Source organism: Protopterus annectens, chromosome 13.part0 (genome assembly GCF_019279795.1).
Source record: "Protopterus annectens isolate FY-2018-M chromosome 13.part0, PAN1.0, whole genome shotgun sequence".
NCBI lineage: Eukaryota > Metazoa > Chordata > Ceratodontiformes > Protopteridae > Protopterus > Protopterus annectens.
In genome coordinates, this window is record NC_056747.1 from 589,004,880 (window position 1) to 589,023,596 (window position 18,717).

At 33.6% G+C, this 18,717-nt stretch overlaps 1 protein-coding gene across 1 annotated transcript in view; it reads left to right on the forward strand.

The window, feature by feature from the left end:
- The window catches only part of PITPNM3 (PITPNM family member 3), a 1,300,985-nt gene that overhangs the window by 60,953 nt on the left and 1,221,315 nt on the right, over positions 1–18,717 (forward strand). Inside the window, exon 3 of the mRNA XM_044054869.1 lies at positions 11,998–12,116. Coding sequence (XP_043910804.1) covers positions 11,998–12,116 — 119 coding nt within the window. The remainder of the gene's footprint in view (positions 1–11,997; positions 12,117–18,717) is intronic.

An 18,717-nucleotide genomic window follows, 5' to 3' on the forward strand; every position in this document is an offset into this window, starting at 1 on the left:
GTGTCGGTTCCATATCCTGCCTTGTTTAAAGCAAATGTATTTGTGGCATAGTGGGGCATAATACAAAAAGATGTGAATTGTCATGGTTTAAATGTGAAAAATCAGGTCACTTATGGATGGGTTTCAAGGAAAACACAGACAAATACAAGGAGAAAGTAGATAGAAAGCATAAGAATGAACAAGAGAAAGAGCAAGAGGAAGAAACAGAAATAGATCAAGGAAAAGAACAAGAAGAGCAGGCAAGAGTTAATTAGTCAGTAGAAGGTGTAGAAGTAAAAGATAAAAGAAAAAGAAGGGCATAACATAATGGTAGAAACAACTGATAAATTAGTTGGGGACTGGTTAAGGGAAGGAAAAATTCCATAGGGAAAAGGGTAAAAGATAGGAAAAGGAAATATAAAAGCTTAGGTATGAAGGAAAATATAAAAGCAAAGAGTAAAAGGGAAACAATCAATAAAATAGCTCAGAATTTTAGCAATAAATGTGAACAGTATAAAGAATATAAATATAAGAGTAAGTGTATTGGAATGGTGTGTAACACTTTATGGATATTATTATCCCAGAAGATGCAAGAATTTTAACAGAAAAGGAGAGATTACAAGTTGAAAATTCATGGGAGGTGAAATTATTTGGAATATAGGAAAACATCTTCAGGTATAGATATATTATGTAAAACCCAGTAGGAATTTTGGATATTCCTTGGTAACATTGGGTAGGGTAAGAGTTATAGAAGTGAGATAGAAAAAGCATGTTTATAGAATCATAGCAGTTAATGTATATGTGGCAAAGAAAGAAAGAAAAGGCATGCTTTGAAAAATCCTAGACTATGTAAGTGTGAATATGGATGTAATATTAGATGGGGATTTTAATTGTGACCCAAGAAAAAGATAAAAAGCAGGTGATGTTAAAAGAATGCCAGAAATAATTAAAAATGTAAAGTTATACATATGGAACAATAAACAGTGAATTTACAGAGGGAATAATCTATGAACTGAGACAGATTACTTTAAGATTTCAGAAAGTTTGAACATTTTAAAAAGAAGTTATAAAAGTTATATGATTTTAAGATCATTTGGCAATGTTGATAGAAATTCAAGAAAGAAAGGGATTTTTAAAAATAGATGAAGGCATTAAAAGATGAAATATAAAAGATTTAGACGAGGAAGGTATAGAAAGGGTTAGGCAGTTATGGAAAGATCATGTAGGTATGAGAGAATTTTAAAAGAACTGGACATCTTGATGAATAAGTTTTAAAGAAAAACTATAAGAAATGTTTTTTGGAATGGCAAAATTTAAAAAGAAAAGAGGAGTTCAACAAATACAAGGAAATAAGCAATTATGCTTTTAGAGATTTAGTAAGAAACAAGAAATAATTTTTCAAGGGGGGAAGGAAATATATGAAACAAATCAAGAGAAAATTTAAATGATGTTTAAACAAAGGTATTTGTAAAGGGACAAGGGAAGAGGTGGCACCTTATTTAAAAAGAATAGTAAAAGAAAATAAATGAATAATCAGAGAAATAAGGAATGGGAGAGGAGAAAGTATTGAAAATTAACAAGAAACAATGAATGCAATAAAAGAATATATAGAAAATACATTTAAAGAAAATAAATTAGAAAGAAAACAAAAATGGTTAGTAAAAAAATTATCAAATCAAGATAATGAAGATTCAGAGAAAGAAATAGCATTGGAAGAAGTGAATGCTGTGTTGAAAATAGTAAACGTGGAATCACTAGGATTGGATGGGATAGAATATTATTTGTATAGAGACATGTTATATTGGCAGAAGTAGTGATTCATGTAACTGTTAAATGAATGGTTAGATGAAGGTTTTGGACAAGAAGAAATGTGTTGGAGGTAAAAAATGTATATGGGAAAAAGAGGGTATAAGAAATTGGAGACTGATATTTTTAAATAACTCAGCTAAAAATTTTATGAAGATAACAGTAAAGAGATTGGAGACTAAATACAATATTAGAAGAAACAACATTTGGGAAAAGGGGAAAAGAAGTCGAGTTATTAATGATGATGAGTAATGTTAGATGGTACAATGAACAGGAAAAGAGAAGTTAAAATCATGGCAGGTGATTTGAGTAGGGCATTCAACAGGATATAACATTAAGTTTTATGGGGCATAATGAAACAATATTAATATAAGTGAGAAGATAACTAATAAAAGTCCAACAATGCAAACTAAGAAGAAATAAAAAAACAGAAGGCAAACTGGGATAGAGAGCGCACAGTTTATTATACAAAGTTAAGCATGTTCATCCTAGGCATGCACAGACTTCTTCAGAACAGCAAGACCACCACTAAAAGCTCAATATATACCCTCCTCCCAATTAAGATTCCAATAAACATCCTAATTAAACACCATGACAGCACAAACTATTAAAGAAACAGTGCTGAATAACTAAAAAATTCAATCTATTCAAGGAATATATATATATATATATATATATATATATATATATATATATATATATATATATATATACTTATAAAATTAAAAACCTCCACCTTAAAATGAAAATATGTAAAAAATTAAATAAATATATATATATATATATATGGATCCCCTACACTTCAACACACAAATCACCGACAACACACAATACTGACAATACACACATCCATACATGCAGCAAACCCTAACCCTAAGGTCCGACACATAAATCACACTTACCTACCGCACCTAACCCTAACCCTAACTCACTTAACCCACCCCTAAACGCACAGTCGTCACTATCGCACACACACCCTACCTGCACCCTAACCCTAACTCACTTAACCCACCCTTAAACATATAGTCCAAACTACAGTCCCTCACTATCGCACACTTACCTGTTCCGCCCTAACACTAAATCCCTCACTCTATCGCACATTTACCGAGTCCCCGGGTTCTCACCTTGTCGGTCATCTGTGTTGTCGGTCCTTTGGTGTCGGTGATTTGTGTTTCGGCGTTGTGGCATTTCGGTGAAGTGTAGGGGATCCATATATATATATATATATATATATATATATATATATGTCCAAAAAATATAGCAAAGAGGCAACCACACAGCAGCAACAGATCCAGTATTGAAAAATATATATACTCCAGTTGAATACGTTCAGATTAAATACGTTCAGATTTTATTCTCATGCATCAGGGTAAGCGCTTTCACATACAGCTTCATCAGACCGTTGATTTTTAAAAAACTTCACACTCATTTCATTACATACTTATCACGTTAAAAGTAATTAATCAATTATGTGTTTTAAAGGTACATACTCAACATTAGTGCATTGCAAAAGGTAACCTACTATAGTAAAAATATATAATACTTAATAACACTCTATTAAACTATTGTGCAAGTACGCTAGATGCCTATGCCTATAAACAATAGATACTACTACCTTCATACAAACATTCTACCATTCGAAAACTTTCATGCAACTATTATTAAAGTGCAATATAGATGAATATGAGACATTATATAAAAAACATATGTGTCTTTCGGCAACATATATTATATAAAAATGTGAACTTTCTATTTCTGAAGTATTAAATAAACCTTCATGACTAAAAAAAATTTTTAAAAATACATAAAAACCATAAGGATGCATCATATCCTATCAAAACCTAAATCTAATACTACTAGGTTTTGATGGTGAAATATCAGTGGTAAGGACTATATACAGGGGAAGTACATATGAAACAACACAGAAAATGAAAACATTATATAGCCATACTGAAATGATATGGCTAACTAGTAACCAAACGTCTAGACCTTAAAAGAGGTTTGAGTGAGGCTCTTTCATTGAGGCCTCTGCCTTTATCTGCCCTCATTCTCATAATCCAGTTGATTTCCTTCTTTTCTGTGTTGTTTCGTATATTACCCTCCCTCACTATAGGGATAATAGTGTCTATCACCATAAAACGAAAGGTTACATTTTGCAATGCACTAATGTTGAGTATGTAGCTTTAAAACATTTAATTGATTAATTACTTTTAACATGTGATAAGTATATAATGAAATAAGTTTGAAGTTTTTAAAATTTAACTGTCTGATGAAGCTGTATTCAACTAGAGTATATATATTTTTCAATACTGGATCCGTTGCTGCTGTATGGTTGCCTCTTTGCTATATTTATTGGACTTTCTTTTATTACCGTATCTGTTGGCCAAGAGGCATTTGCTCTGGTGGGTGCGTTAATATATATTAGTATTACTCATTTTTTATTCAACGCACTCCACGAAGACATGGCAGAAATTAATGAAAACATCGAACTAGATTACAGACCAGTCGGGTCTGTGAGAGCAGAAGAGACTGTTATTACCGGTGTGGGTGCTACTAATATTAATGGACATGGAAACGGCATTAATACAATGGAAATTAGATCGAATGTAATGTACAACGAAGGCAAATGCCTAAAGACTAAACTTATGACATGCATGAGGAGGAACATCAATTCATTACTTCTATAGGAAGCCGGTAGTAATGAAACTACAACCTCTGCTAGATCGGAACTTATGAAGGAAATACGGACAGCGGTTGACAAGTTAGAAATTGAACTTTGATTATAATCTTACTGTAACCTAGTAAGTTAGTCAAGACAAACTGTATTTTGTCCTTGTACATTTTTGTTTTGTTTTAAAAAGATTGATCTAATTAGTAAAGTATTCCTCATGTATTGTCTTAGTCTAATAGTGGAGAAATGGACATGTATCCAGCCAGACTAGCCCGGTTAACAAATGTAAAATAAATAAATAAAATAAATAAAATAAATTGATTTCTTGAAGCTGAAATGCTTGTCCACTCAACAACAACATTTTGAAGTTTGCCTCAGTAGAGGCATCATTTTAGTTGATAATGCACTATCCAACATGCTAGATGGAGTTTTAGTATATGAGAGGTGCCTGCTACAGCAAAAGCATAACAACTGCTGGGAATGTAGTTACTGTTCAAACCTCTTCTAGCAGCGGAATAAGTAATGGCATCAATACTAATGACAACAGCAGAAAAGATCCAGGAATTAATGACATTAATGCTAATTCTACTACTAGTACTGATTTAAATATTAATATGGTTAATGTATCTAATGCTTCTAATTCACAAGTTGAAAGAATCCCATCTTTGGTTACTACCCAGATGGAACCATCTAATTGTTCACCAGATAATGTTTCACATCAACCTGTTGTGCTCCCTAAAACTAATAATGTAGTAGGTTTTGCACAGAGAGTAAATAATGGACAAAATAATGTCATGGTTTTAGTCATGGATGACAGAAGCAGAAACTGTCAGAGCCCAACCAAACTCTCAAAAGATGTGGAACACAACATATAATCAACTTACTGATGTTAAAATGTTTATTAGAAATGTTATGTTAAGATACCAGTATGGAAATAGTAAAGACCTAGCGAATACATACCGCATAATCATCCCTTGGTGGAAGCATTCTACAATTTGGTAGAAGAGAATGTTTACAAACTGTGTGGTGAAGACCGAGTGAATTATACTTATAAGAAGGGTAGTAAATGCAATTTGAGCCAAAATGAAAAAGAAGCACTAACAGATATTTACAGGATGACACAGTGGTGTTTAGACCTGCGGACAAGGGTGGACCCCTGGTAGTTATGCATAAGATAAAATATCATAAAACTGTGATGGACATGCTTAGCAATGATGAATATTATAGTACCATTGACAAAGCAAGACTAGAGAATATTAAGTTTAATATATATATAAAACAATAGTTGAATTGGTAAATAGCTGTATTATTAATACAGAACTAGCAACATTTTTTGAAGTAGAGTACCCAATGATCCCAACTATACAAGGGATACCCAAGATTCATAAAGATGGCACAAATCCCCCCATGAGACCTATAGTCTCTGGTAGGGGATGGCATACTGAACCTTTTTCTTTATATGTTGAAAAACATCTTAGAATATAAATAAATAATATATACTATATAATACAAAACAATTTTTTTTTTTTTTTCAAACTTTTTTTCAAAAAAACAAATGAAATCAATATGTTGTGTTGTTTTTTAGATGTGTGCAATCTTGTTTACCATTATCCCTAGTGGTTTAGGTATAGTTTCTATTAAGAAATACCTTGTCAAACACAGTGAATATACAGAGCAAAAAGTGGACCTTATATGCATGTTCTTGGAAATTATACTAGAGAACAATGGAAGAAGAACTATTCCCAAATGCATGGTACCAGGAACGGATTTCCTTTTATCGATGTTTTGTTGACAATATCTTTTTTATATGAGAAGGTAATGCTTAGGATTTAGAAAGGTATGTTATATTCATGAATAACATGACTACATACCTTAAGTTCACATCTAATTATTCAGACACCAGAATAGAATTTTTGGACGTTTTTGTTGAGAGAGTAATGAATATATATGTTAATACAAGTGTCTATAGAAAGAAATGTTATAGGAACACTTTCCTTCATCATATATATTTAGCAACATTATTAAGGAACAAAGCATGAGAATATCATGCCTCAATGCAACAGAAGAAGGATACCAACAAGAAATTAATGTCTTTAAACATAGACTCCTCCAAACGTGGTTATAAGGAATCTGAGACTGAAGTAGGGTTACAGAATATGAATCAGTTGAGGGAAAATAGTGCAGCACCATGTTATTCTGCTCAAGTATATGTATCCAACCAGCAAAATAATGGAACATCTCATCTAAAAATACCCATGTACTACATCAGTGATAACAAAGACATAATGGAGCTCATTAGTAGCCACTGGTGTATCCTTACTACTGATTCAGAATTAAGAAATATAGTTGGGGATAAACCGAAGTTTCAATATAAGAATAAACCTAACCTTAAAAGGTTACTTTGTCACCCAACTGTTAAATCTAGTCATTATAATTATATGGAAAATGCAATTTTGCACATATATCATCCAGACACAGGCCAGCATTTTAGGTTCCATGTGTCTGCTGAATTCTCATTCTACGTCAGTAAAACCGATAGGGCTTTCCAAACTAGAATTAGAGAACATCTCTATGCCATTAGGATAGGCTATGTCACCAATGCTTTAGCTAAACACACAATGACACATGGACAAGAACATGTCTTTCGTTTTATGGTGATGGACACTATTATCCCTATAGTGAAATCAACTGGATTATGAGAATGAGGGCAGATAAAGGCAGAGGCCTCAATGACAGAGCCTCACTCAAACCTGTTTTATATAATGTTTTCATTTTCTGTGTTGTTTTGTATGTACTTCCCCTGTATATAGTCCTTACCACTGATATTTCACCATCCAAACCTAGTAGTATTAGATTTAGGTTTTGATAGGATATGATGCATCCTTATGGTTTTTATGTATTTTTAAAACACATTTTTAGTCATGAAGGTTTATTTCATACTTCAGAAATAGAAAGTTCACATTTTATATAATATATAATGTTTTTTATATAATGTCTCGTATTCATCTGTAATGCACTTTAATAATAGCTGCATGAAAGTTTTGTAGTATCTATTGTTTAGAAGCATAGGCATCAAACATGTAATTGATTAATTACTTTTAACATGTGATAAGTATATAATGAAATGAGTTTGACGCTGATGCATGAGAATAAAATCTGAATGTATTCAACTGGAGTATATATATTTTTCAATACTGGATCCATTGCTGCTGTGTGGTTGCCTCTTTGCTATATTTTTTGGACTTTCTTTTATTATTGTATCTGTTGGCCAAGAGGCATTTGCTCTGTGGTATTATATATATATATATATATATATATATATATATATATATATATATATATATATAATATGTGTGTGTGTGTGTGTGTGTGTGTGTGTAATAAATTATCATTTCTAAGATAATTATCTTTAAACTTGGATAAGCAGTTGCATTAGTTTTTAATTGCCACCGTCTTTCATTGATCCACCTCTGTCCCAACTTTCACCTGGTTGAAGTGATTGAATAAGGTACAATGCATTTACTAGATCCTTTTTCTTAATATTGTAGAGGTGATACATCATTTTCCCATAATTTCTTCACTCTTTTAGATCTTTCTGTTGTTTAAGTTTCCCCACAATAATTGCAGAGTCTTCCTTCAGTTTTTATATGGTATATTCAGTTTCACTGGTAATTTCTTTATTGATAATCTCCATAGAAATTATTTACATTCTACATATTTCTTACCCCTCTCTAGTTTCATTTGGAGGGCTTTTATTTTTTTTCCCTCCAATTTTTCCCAAGGATAAACACACAATGTTTAAATACCATCTTTCATGAGGTTGAGCGGGAAATGGATGTTACCTTAAAATGCAATTACCAAGTGCTATTTATATATGTAGATGGTAAATGAGACAGCCATAATTTTTTATGGCGATTTCAATCATCTGATAAAAGAGTACACAAAAATAAGTTGTGATTAATGTGGAATAAAAGGATATTAGATGAATAAGTGTAAAAAAGAGTGCAGAATATAAAAAAGTGAAGGGAATTTTGTTAGATTGTAAAATGAATAAGAAACATAGTGTTGAGCAGGACGGCAAAGAAAATACTGTAATGTCTGAAAGTAATGAGAAAATAGGAAAGGTGTTAAAGTAAATGAAGATGAACTAATAAAAGAAGGCTTTGAATAAAAATGTTATATTTGAGGAGGATGAAGGTAACTGTTCTGTGTGTGTTGAAAGTAAAGAAGAAATTGAAAGTGATAAGTCAGATGTTAATTAAAGGAGTGTGAAGGATGCCAATAAATTAAATTTGATAAGTGCTAAGGTACAAGTGAGGAAAAGAAGATTTAAAAATGTATCAAGAAAGATTAAAAAGAAAAGCAACAAGTAGTTTTAGATGTGTCATGGTTAATGGAAATGGTGAAAAATCTGATTTGAAGGATCAAGGAATAGTCGTAGATAAACTCAGAAAAACATTCAACTGGGAAATGAACAAAAAGTAAGAAAACAAAAATTTGAAACACTTCCCTTAACTTCAAAAAGAAGAAAAACTAATATTTTATAGGGCTTTTGGAATATTTGAATAGTATTACTAATATTGTAAGAAGGCTAGGGATACAGGAATAGTGTGCTAAATGTGATGTATATATTATTTTATACAGGATGCAGACAAGTGAAGAAAGATTGCAAACATACAATTGTGGGGCAAAAAATATATATGAAATTTAAGAAGTGAATGCTGCTATGGAGTGGCTACATTGTCTAAAAACAGTGAAAATATTGAATGTAATGTTCATAAGAAAGGGAAGGTTAAGTGTTGTGGATGTGAGGTGGAGATAATTTGTTTATAGAGTTATAGGATTATATGCATACACAATTGGTAAGGAATAAGAAAATCTGTTTCATCAAATCTTAGATTGCATGGTGGTTAACATAAAAATTATTATTGCAAGGGGCTTTAATTGTGATTTAAGGGAAATATATATAAGGGGAAAATGTTAACATACAAGAGGTTGTATCTGAAACTGATTATTTTATACTATTGGTAGGTTTAAGGTGATGGATGAAAGAAAGTATATTAAAATAGGAAAGGTAATAAAAAGTCTAAATGAGAAATTATGGGATGAATTTAAATAGTAGCAAGCATCACAATTATGGATGGATCATGTAACCATGAGGGACTTTTATAAAAATTGGTCTGAATGGGTTGACTGAATTTAAAAAGAAGTATAAAAGTGTTTTTTCTTTCAATGGCAAGATGATAGAAAGGAAGAAAAAGTGAAGTATTGGTAAGATGATTAGAAATGTATCGGTGAGTATTTTGATATGGAAATGAAAATATAAAAAAGAAATTGAGAAAAAGCAATGACATTACTATTTAAGCAGAGATATTATTTATAAGGGAGAAGGAAGGGAGGGGATGGTAAAACAGCAAAGGGGATATTAGTATAATGAGGGAAATGAAAAAATGTAAAAGGAAAGTTAAAAAGAACATTAGAGCAAATTATAAGTATTGTAGTACAGCAATAAAAATATATCTATGAGTGAAAGGAAAGAAAACAGAGAATGGAAAGTAAAACAATCAAGAATGAGGTTAAGAAGAATTTGAAAAAAAGATTAAAATTAGTGAATTGGATGAAGTACTTAGAAAAATAAATGTCAGGGTCAAGGTGGTATTGGGTATGAAATGTTTAAGAAATTATGAGATTGGCAAAGAGAGTATCATATAAACATTTTGAATGAATGGTTGAAAGAAGGGTTTGTTTATGAAAAGTTTTGTAGTGGGATATTAACATTTATGTAGAATAAAGATGAAAAGCATGAAATAAAAAATTGGAGGCCTGTCACATTACATAATGCAGATTATAAAATGTTTACAAATATAATACAGAGGAGAATGGAAGGAAGGACAAAGGACATTATAGAAGAAAGTATATATGGTATAAACGTGAAGGGATGGAAGGCATTATTGGTGATGATTTTTGAAATTGTGGATATTATAAATAAAAGGAAGATATGAAACTTATTGTAGGTGACATTAGTAAAGCATTTGATACAACAGGACATGATGTTATGGAAAATATCTAATATGTGACACAATTAGGAGACTGTATATGTCAACAAATCAAAATAATAATGTGAGAGTGTTAGTGAATGGGTGGCTGAATAAAGAAATATGCATGAATTGTGATTTAAGACAAGAAAGTTCCACACGTGGGATAGTGTTTGCATGAGTAATGAATGCAATAGTGAAGTAGCTTACAAAATGAAAGATGCTAGATATATATGATGCAAAAGAAAGTGGTAATTACAGTAGTTTTTGTCATATGGAGATGGCATAGTTGTAGCTGCTAAGAATAAAATGTGTATGAGGGAAGTATTGTTTTTTCTGAATGGATGTTTTAAGGAAATGGAATGAAAATGAATAAAGAAAAAAGTAAGAGTTTGGGTGATGATGTGAAAATTGGAGGGGTGTATTTCTTAATGAATGAAATACCTTATTAAGGATAACATTTGGGAAAAAAGATGTAGTCATGAAGCATTGGGAGTGTCTATTAAACGAAATGGAGGAAATATGCTTATGTAGAGAACTTGTAGATTAGCATTCAACAAAAGGTTTTATCTGGTGAAATCTGTTTTAATGGAAAATGGCATATATATATTAGTTGTTTATATGATCCCAGACAAATGTGAAAAGAAATTGTTCAGTTAGTATTTTCTTTCATAAGGGGTTCAAATTAAATTCAGTGAAAAGAAATGTGTTATACATGAGTGAAAATGAAGGGGGATTGAAGATATTAAACCCAGCTGTTTATTCTGCTTCCTTACACTTCTATAGAGTATTAAAGTGGGTAAAAAATAAATAAATTAATAATGAAAATGTTTCAATATAAGTACAAAACATTTTGGGATATGATAAGAATGAGTAAAATATAAAGATTATATAAAGGAAAACATTAAAAATTGTAATGAAAATTGATTACGTAGAGAAAAATAGAAGAATGTGCTATAATACCGAGATGAAACAATGTTGTGTAAATATATGGGAAAATTTAACATAAGAAGTGAAAATGCCATTAGGAAAACATGGTGTAACTAAAACTGTAAAGTGTCAGTATTTCTTATGGAGGCTGGTAATAAATAAGTTACAGGTAAAAGGTATTATGCCATATGTTGTGTTAAGGGACATCTTCTCATTTCAATAGTACTGTGAGATCTTGTACATCCACCTGAGTTGCTACCAAGTTAAGCAGATCAAGCTTGGGTTTAGCATCTTATGCAAAGAATGGCACACACAGGAGTGCAGCACTCTCCAAATGCTGTATTGCATTGTCAGCAATCCATCTACCTGGTGTGAGAATAGAACCCATACCCTTCTGCACAAAGGCAGGTATGCTACCTGTTGTGCTACTGACCCTTCTCTGGGTAAGTAATACACCAAACAGTAGATCTGATAGTGTTATATTGAAAAAGACAAATAATATGAAAATAACAAGGCACAGCCACCAAATCAAGGAAATACAGCTTAATGCTGACATAATTAAGAACTTTTCCACAGAAATGACGGTAGAAAAGTGGACTCGGTTACTAGATTAGTAGCAGACGTTAAGGCAATTACTGCCTTTATAGCTGAGTGGGATTCCTGTGATGATGAGATTAAAGTGTGGGGGGTAGGGGGTGAGACAGCTTTCTTAGGCTAGTCAGAACAGTCAGTAATTGTAGACAGAATTGCAGTCTCATTATGGTGACTAATTAATATAATATATAATATAATATAATATAATATAATATTTATCTGTCTGTTTCTATATATGTATTTATTTTAATTAACATTTGTTTACCTGGAAAGTCCAAATTGGAACAAAACCAATTTTCAGTGGAGGCACAGGGAGAAATGCTCCAGATGCCTGTCTTTCTAATGTGGAAAGAAACCATAGAACCTGGAGAAAACCCACACAAATGCAGGGAGGACATGCAGACTCTGCACAGAAGGCACTCCAGCTGAGAAATGAACCGGAGAAACTATTGCTGTGAGGCGACAAAGCTACCTATGCATTACTGTGCCATCCAAATATATAATACACTAATGACAATGGTTCAGTGGGATGTTTTTGTTCTTACCAAGGGCCACCTCATATACCACTGCAAGGGACAAATTAACAGGAAGAAGCTAGCTGCTTTCAGAGTAAGGATTATGCAATATTGGCATGTTACAGGACATCATGATAGAAACCTATAAAGATTTGTGACTACCTGAACACTGTTCATAATGGTTAGCGAAACATAGATAGAGAAAAAAATCTTTGGGTTATTTGGTCCATTTTCAGCAGAGGCCCAGGGAGAAAAGCTCCACAGTAAGTAAAATTTTACACAATATGTTAAAATACAGTATACAGAGAATTTTCAAACAATATGTTAAAATGCAGTATACAGCAGAATACATAAGACCTATATATACAGGAAAAAATAGTTACACATGATTAATAACAGAGTAAATATACAAATTCAATCAACATTAGGAGAAGACCTAGACTGTAATATATATTACAGTAGGTATATTAGGAAGTGAGGTATACAAGTAGAATAATTTGAGGACTTATGTAATACATGGGCATAGCCACTTATTCTTTAAGTGTGTTCTAAGTGAGTTTTTAAAGTGAGATGAGTTAGGGGCAGAAATCAGAGCAGGAGGGAGATTATTCCAGGTTTTAGCTATGGAGTGGAAGAGCAGTGCTTTTCCTGCAGTATTGTTAGCCCTAGAGGTACAGAGGAGGGGTTTGTCGGAAGATCTGACAGGACGATTTGTATTATAGTGGGTGAGTAGTTGGCCTAGTGCAGGTTTTTTTTCTGGATGTGTTACCACATTGTAGGCAATGACTAATTGGTGATAGGTTAGTAGCTGGGGAAGTTCCAGCCATTGCAATTCCCTTAGAGCCTGGCAATGGTGGGCTCTAAAGGTGGAGTTGTTTGTCAACTTGGCGATTTTATTATAACATGATTCAAGACTGGCAAGGTCAAGTTTTCTAAGCTGGGTAAGAATTGGAGCAGCATATATTAGGATAGTCAAGAGGTGAGTTTGGGCTAGGGTTTCCCTGTGCCTATATAATGTTCCCATTTTTTTATGGACTTTTTTGATAGTTTGTGAAATGTGGACATCAAAGTGTAGATTTTTATTAATTTCAATACCTAGAAGATTGATATTGTCAGAGGAAGAGATAACAGTGCTATTTTTGGAGGAAATAGTGAAGGATAGAGGGGTGGAAATAGTTTTGTTGGGGGTGAAAAGTAATAATTTGGTTTTATTAGGGTTTAGGATAGGTTGGGTCTGAATGATCCAACTTTCCACAGAATTAAAGGATTCCTGGGTGAGTTGTTGTAGGGTGGGAAGTGATAAATCTTAACAGATGAGAGTTGAATCATCAGCTTATTGTATAAGTGAAGCATGCTGTGTGGTGGTATGGAGATTATTGGTAAATATAGAGAAAAGAAGTGGGCCTAATATGAAGCCTTGTGGTACACCTATGGTAGTTGGGAGTAAGGGGGATAGTACACTTTGCCATTGGATAGATTTTTGCCTATTTGACAGATATCATTTAAACCAGGCTATAGCAGAAGGGGCAAAGGATATGGATGTCAGGGTGTCTAGTAGTAAGGAATTTGAAACCATGTCAAATGCTTTGGAGACATCTAGAAATATTGCAGATATAAAGTTATTATTATTTCTATGTTAGTTGATCAGACTGATAAAAGAGAGCAAAGTGGTGGTTGTGCTATGGTGTTATCAGAAGTCATGCTGTGTGAGGGCAGAGGAGATGGTGTGAGTTTAGGAATTGTGTTACCTGAGAATGTATACCTAGTATTTTAGATAAAGGGGGTAGAATGACAATGAGGTGATAATTTGATTATTCATAAGAGTTTCTGCCTTTACGTACTAGAATAATGTATGTTACCTTCCATACCTGTGGGACACATGCTTCTTGTATAGAGCAATTGATAAGAATAGAAATAGGGTAGGATAAGGATTCAGCAGCTATTTTTAGGAAGTTGGCTGGTAGATTGTCAGCAGCAAGGGTGGTAGGTTTCAGTTTTAGGAGGTTTTTTTAATTGTTGAGGTGGGAACAGGTGAGAGCGTAAAGGATGGGATGTTGTCAGGGCATTTGGTTGGGTTATATATAGGGCCATTTTTGGATAGTTGGGAGGATAGTGTTAAGATGGATTCTGTGAAGTGGTGATTGAATTAGAAGGCAATGTCCTTGTTGTCATTCGTGGAGTTAGGAGTGGCAGTGGTAGTTTTGCCTGGTTTTAGGAGAGTTAATGGCATGCCAAAACTTTTGAGGATCATTTGAATGTTTTTTTTTTTTTTTTGGATACTGAGGAAGTAATTTTGTCTATCAAGTTTAGTTTGTCTCTTGGCCTAATTTTTAAGTTGTAGGTAACTTTGTTTGGCTAGGCTAGTATTGTATTTCTTCCAAATTCTCTAAGCCTTATCCATTTACTTTAGAAGGGTTCTAGTTTCCCTAGTTAGCCATGGTGCATAGTTTGACTTGGCTCTTATTTTCCTAATTGGTGCAAGTCTATCAAGGATATTGATGAGAATATTGTTGAAGTAGTCAACAGCTTGGTATAGATTTAGGGTTTGTAGTGGTTTCCAGTTAGTATGTTTTAGAATACTGTTTAGTTCTTGTATATTTAGTTTACGATCATCTCTGACTTGTCTAAAAACAATGGGTTTGTCTATGTTGGTACGATTCTGCAGGAGGAAGGTGGGGAGATGGTCACTAAGACCATCAGGAAGGCATCCTGTCTGATAGTTTTGTGTGGGGCAGTTAACTAGTGTCCAATCTAGAATAGACTGTTTGTGGGGTTTTTTATCAATTCTAGTGGGTTATTGGATAGGTTGGGTAAAACTGTAAAGATTAATATGGTTAGTGGGGATGTTAGAGGTACAGGCTGACCAATCAGTGGTCAGGTCACCTAGTAAGATAGTTTCTTTGGGGAGATTATCTGTAGCCCATTGTAACATTTCTTCAATGATGGGAGAATTATTACCTGGGGGAATATAATAGCAGAGAATGATAGTTTTTGTGTAATTTATGTTTAGAGTTGAACCTAAGGTTTCGGCATTTTGAAATTTAGGTATGGGGGTTTGTAGAGGTTTGATGTCGATTGTATTTTTGTAGAGGATAGCAACTTCACCTCCATTTTTGCCCACTCTATCCAGTCTTAGGATATTATATCCTGGTGGGAGAATTTCTTCATTTTGGGTACTAGGTTTTAGCCCCGTCTCAGTAATGGTTAGTATGTTAGGGGAGTAGTGAGCTATAAATGCATGTAGATCAGAAAGTTTGTTAGAGATACTTCTGATGTTGACATTTAGACTCAATAGGTCAGAGATTTGCCTAGCAGAGAGTAGAGAGTTTTGTGGTCCAGGGTTTGGGTGTATGTCTCCAGATATAAGTAGATTTTTAGTGATAAACAGTATGTGTTTAATTGTGTGCACTATGTCTATGTTGAATCTTAATGATGTTTTTCTAGTGTAAGATGGTGTTGTGTGAGACTTCTGAATGTATAGGATTAAGCTGTCTTTAAATAATGAGGAAGAGATAGGAAAGAAAATGTGTGAGTATATATTTGTTTGAGAAAGTGTTATGTGGAATGATGTGTTTTCTAGTGATGTGTTTGTATTTAATGATGAGATGTTTGTTAGGTATGTGAGGGTTAGGAAGAGAAATCCTAGGATTAATGGTATTTTATGAGGGAGTAGTGGTTGGGTCTTAGTGGGTTTGGGGTTCAAGTATGGGTGTGAGTGTGAATGCAAGGCAAGTAGATACTATGTACCATTTTAAGGTAGAAGTTTGATAGGGGGTGTGTATGAGAGGTCATTGATTGGAGGAGGGTGTGGTCAGGTAATCTGGGGTTAGAATAAGTGTAGAGGTAGTGGGGGTGGGTGGGAAATGGTGGCAGGGTAGGGGAGTGGAGTGAGCTGAGCATAGAGAGGTGAACAAAACGGGGCTACACCAGTCCTCGAGACTGCAGAACCTATCTATAGGGCTGGTCAGGACAGAACAGTAAAAGGAAGATACATCTGTAATTAAGCAGGAGTGGGAGGGAGTTGTGTAGGTTGAAGGTGGGGTGAGGGGGGGTAGATACAAAGTAATACAAAGTTGTGAGTCAGTAATGGTACTACTACTACTATTGTGTAGTCTAATGCAGTTAAATAAATGAAATCATTGGACAATAACTATTATGTTTGGTTTGAACAGCAAAACTATGGAAATCTAACTTGAAGTTGGCTTATTGCATCAGAAATTGTATTTTCATCATATGTTTGCCATGCATTTGCGAAGAACCATAGGAGATAACTGAAAATCTTTTTCTTTACATAATTATTGCACCTTTAAATAGTGAGTTGTCAATTTTCTTCAGCCAAGTATTTCATAAATACCATGGCAACAATTCATTTTGCTAAAATGAAAAATATGGAAATGTTAAAACTGCTAAACTGAGTCAGGCTAGGATTAATATATCATTTTTTTATTAAAGTGGAACATTTAATTATGTTAGCAGTTCATCTCTGAATGTGTGGTGTGAAACATGCTTAATAGGCACCTAATATACTGCCTGTGGACCTTCAGTTTCTATCTTTAGCCCTTATTAATGTTCTCACCCTACTTCATTGGAGTCTGTGCAGATTTCCTCTTTCAGACAGACTAAATGAACCTGTGTGCAGTCCAAAGGATTTTGTTTGAGAGCAGTACTATAGAACAGGCAGTTTCCCCTCTGCAGCAATTACTACTCTGACAACTTCATCTTGAGGATAAATCACTAAAATGATAAGGGATGCAGAGATGTATTTTGTGAATATAATAACCTATGGCATTACTTCTGGTCATCAGTGATGGCTACCATTTAATATAAACATTATGATACCTTTGATATAAAGTAATCAGTATATATTTCTTTTGTTGCAGTTGCTAGTGTTTTGTTTTATTTATATAATCACTTATATGCAAATAAAACTAGGCCTAACACCAGAATTACAATAGGTTAAAATGTGTAAAATAATCATACTGATTTATTGATTCATTTATTATTTCCTCTCCTTTGTTTTTCTTTCTAATTTGCTTAGACTGTGATAAGTATTTCTTCTTTTATATTCCATCTCAGCTGTTTCATTTCATACTCCCAGACTCACAGACCGACAGATAGACACAAATACACAATGCCTAGTAAATGCTTATGCTCACACTGATACACACACACACACACACACACACACACACACACACACTGTTGATAAAGTATTTTAGAATTCACACGCAGAAGACTTATACAATTAAAAAAGCAAAATATAATGAACATGCTGTGCTGAGGTAATGTTTTATTTGAGGAAGTTTCAGGCTGTTTTATATGGCATTTGACCATGTCTTGGGGGAACTTGTATTCTGTTAAAAGATAGTGGTGACTAAAACATTTCTTCTCCTGACTAGATTTTTTTTATGTTGCTTGTGAATCAGGTATCTGTTACTAAGTGATAAGCTGCAGTATATAGTGTGCAAGTTTTTAATTCAATAATCCAATGAAAACTGAGTCCATGTGTAAATTAAGTTTATGATAAGCATAGTACATTGGCATCCATCTTGTAGTTTATAAAGGATGAACAGCACAGACCTAATGCTTTGACAGAAAGATGAGTGTGTGGAGAAGACCATGAAAATCAAGTGAGTACTACCTGAAATAAAAATGCTTGACTCACATATTTGCTGTGCCTTTTATTGCCACTGCAGAACAAGAAGTTGCCAGGTTTGGGGATCTAGTGTTTGAACCTGTATTGGACCACTAACAGCATAACGTGTGTTGCATTAGGATAAAACTCTTATAGAGCCCTGCCTGACCAGAAAGGTCTGAAACATACAGAGCTGACAGAGTTACCTTTTGAAATGTGTGTTAGGCACATGACTTCACAAAGACCTCAGTGACATCCAATACCACCATAGACCAATGTAGGCACAACTATTTGCATAAGCCACTAGTGTGAATGTGTCAATTGACCACTAAATGTACACTTTATATGTCACAGCACTGTCACCTGTAACAGTAAACCCACTCCTGGATACCATCTTAACGTACATTAGGAAGCAAGCACATCACATTTACAAGTAAAACAGTAGCACATCAGGAAGTAGTACAGATTTCCCACAATACAGCATGCATGCCATTATTATTAGCTAAATGGACTGCTGCCATATTTGCATTACGTCACCTTCGTGACCATAGA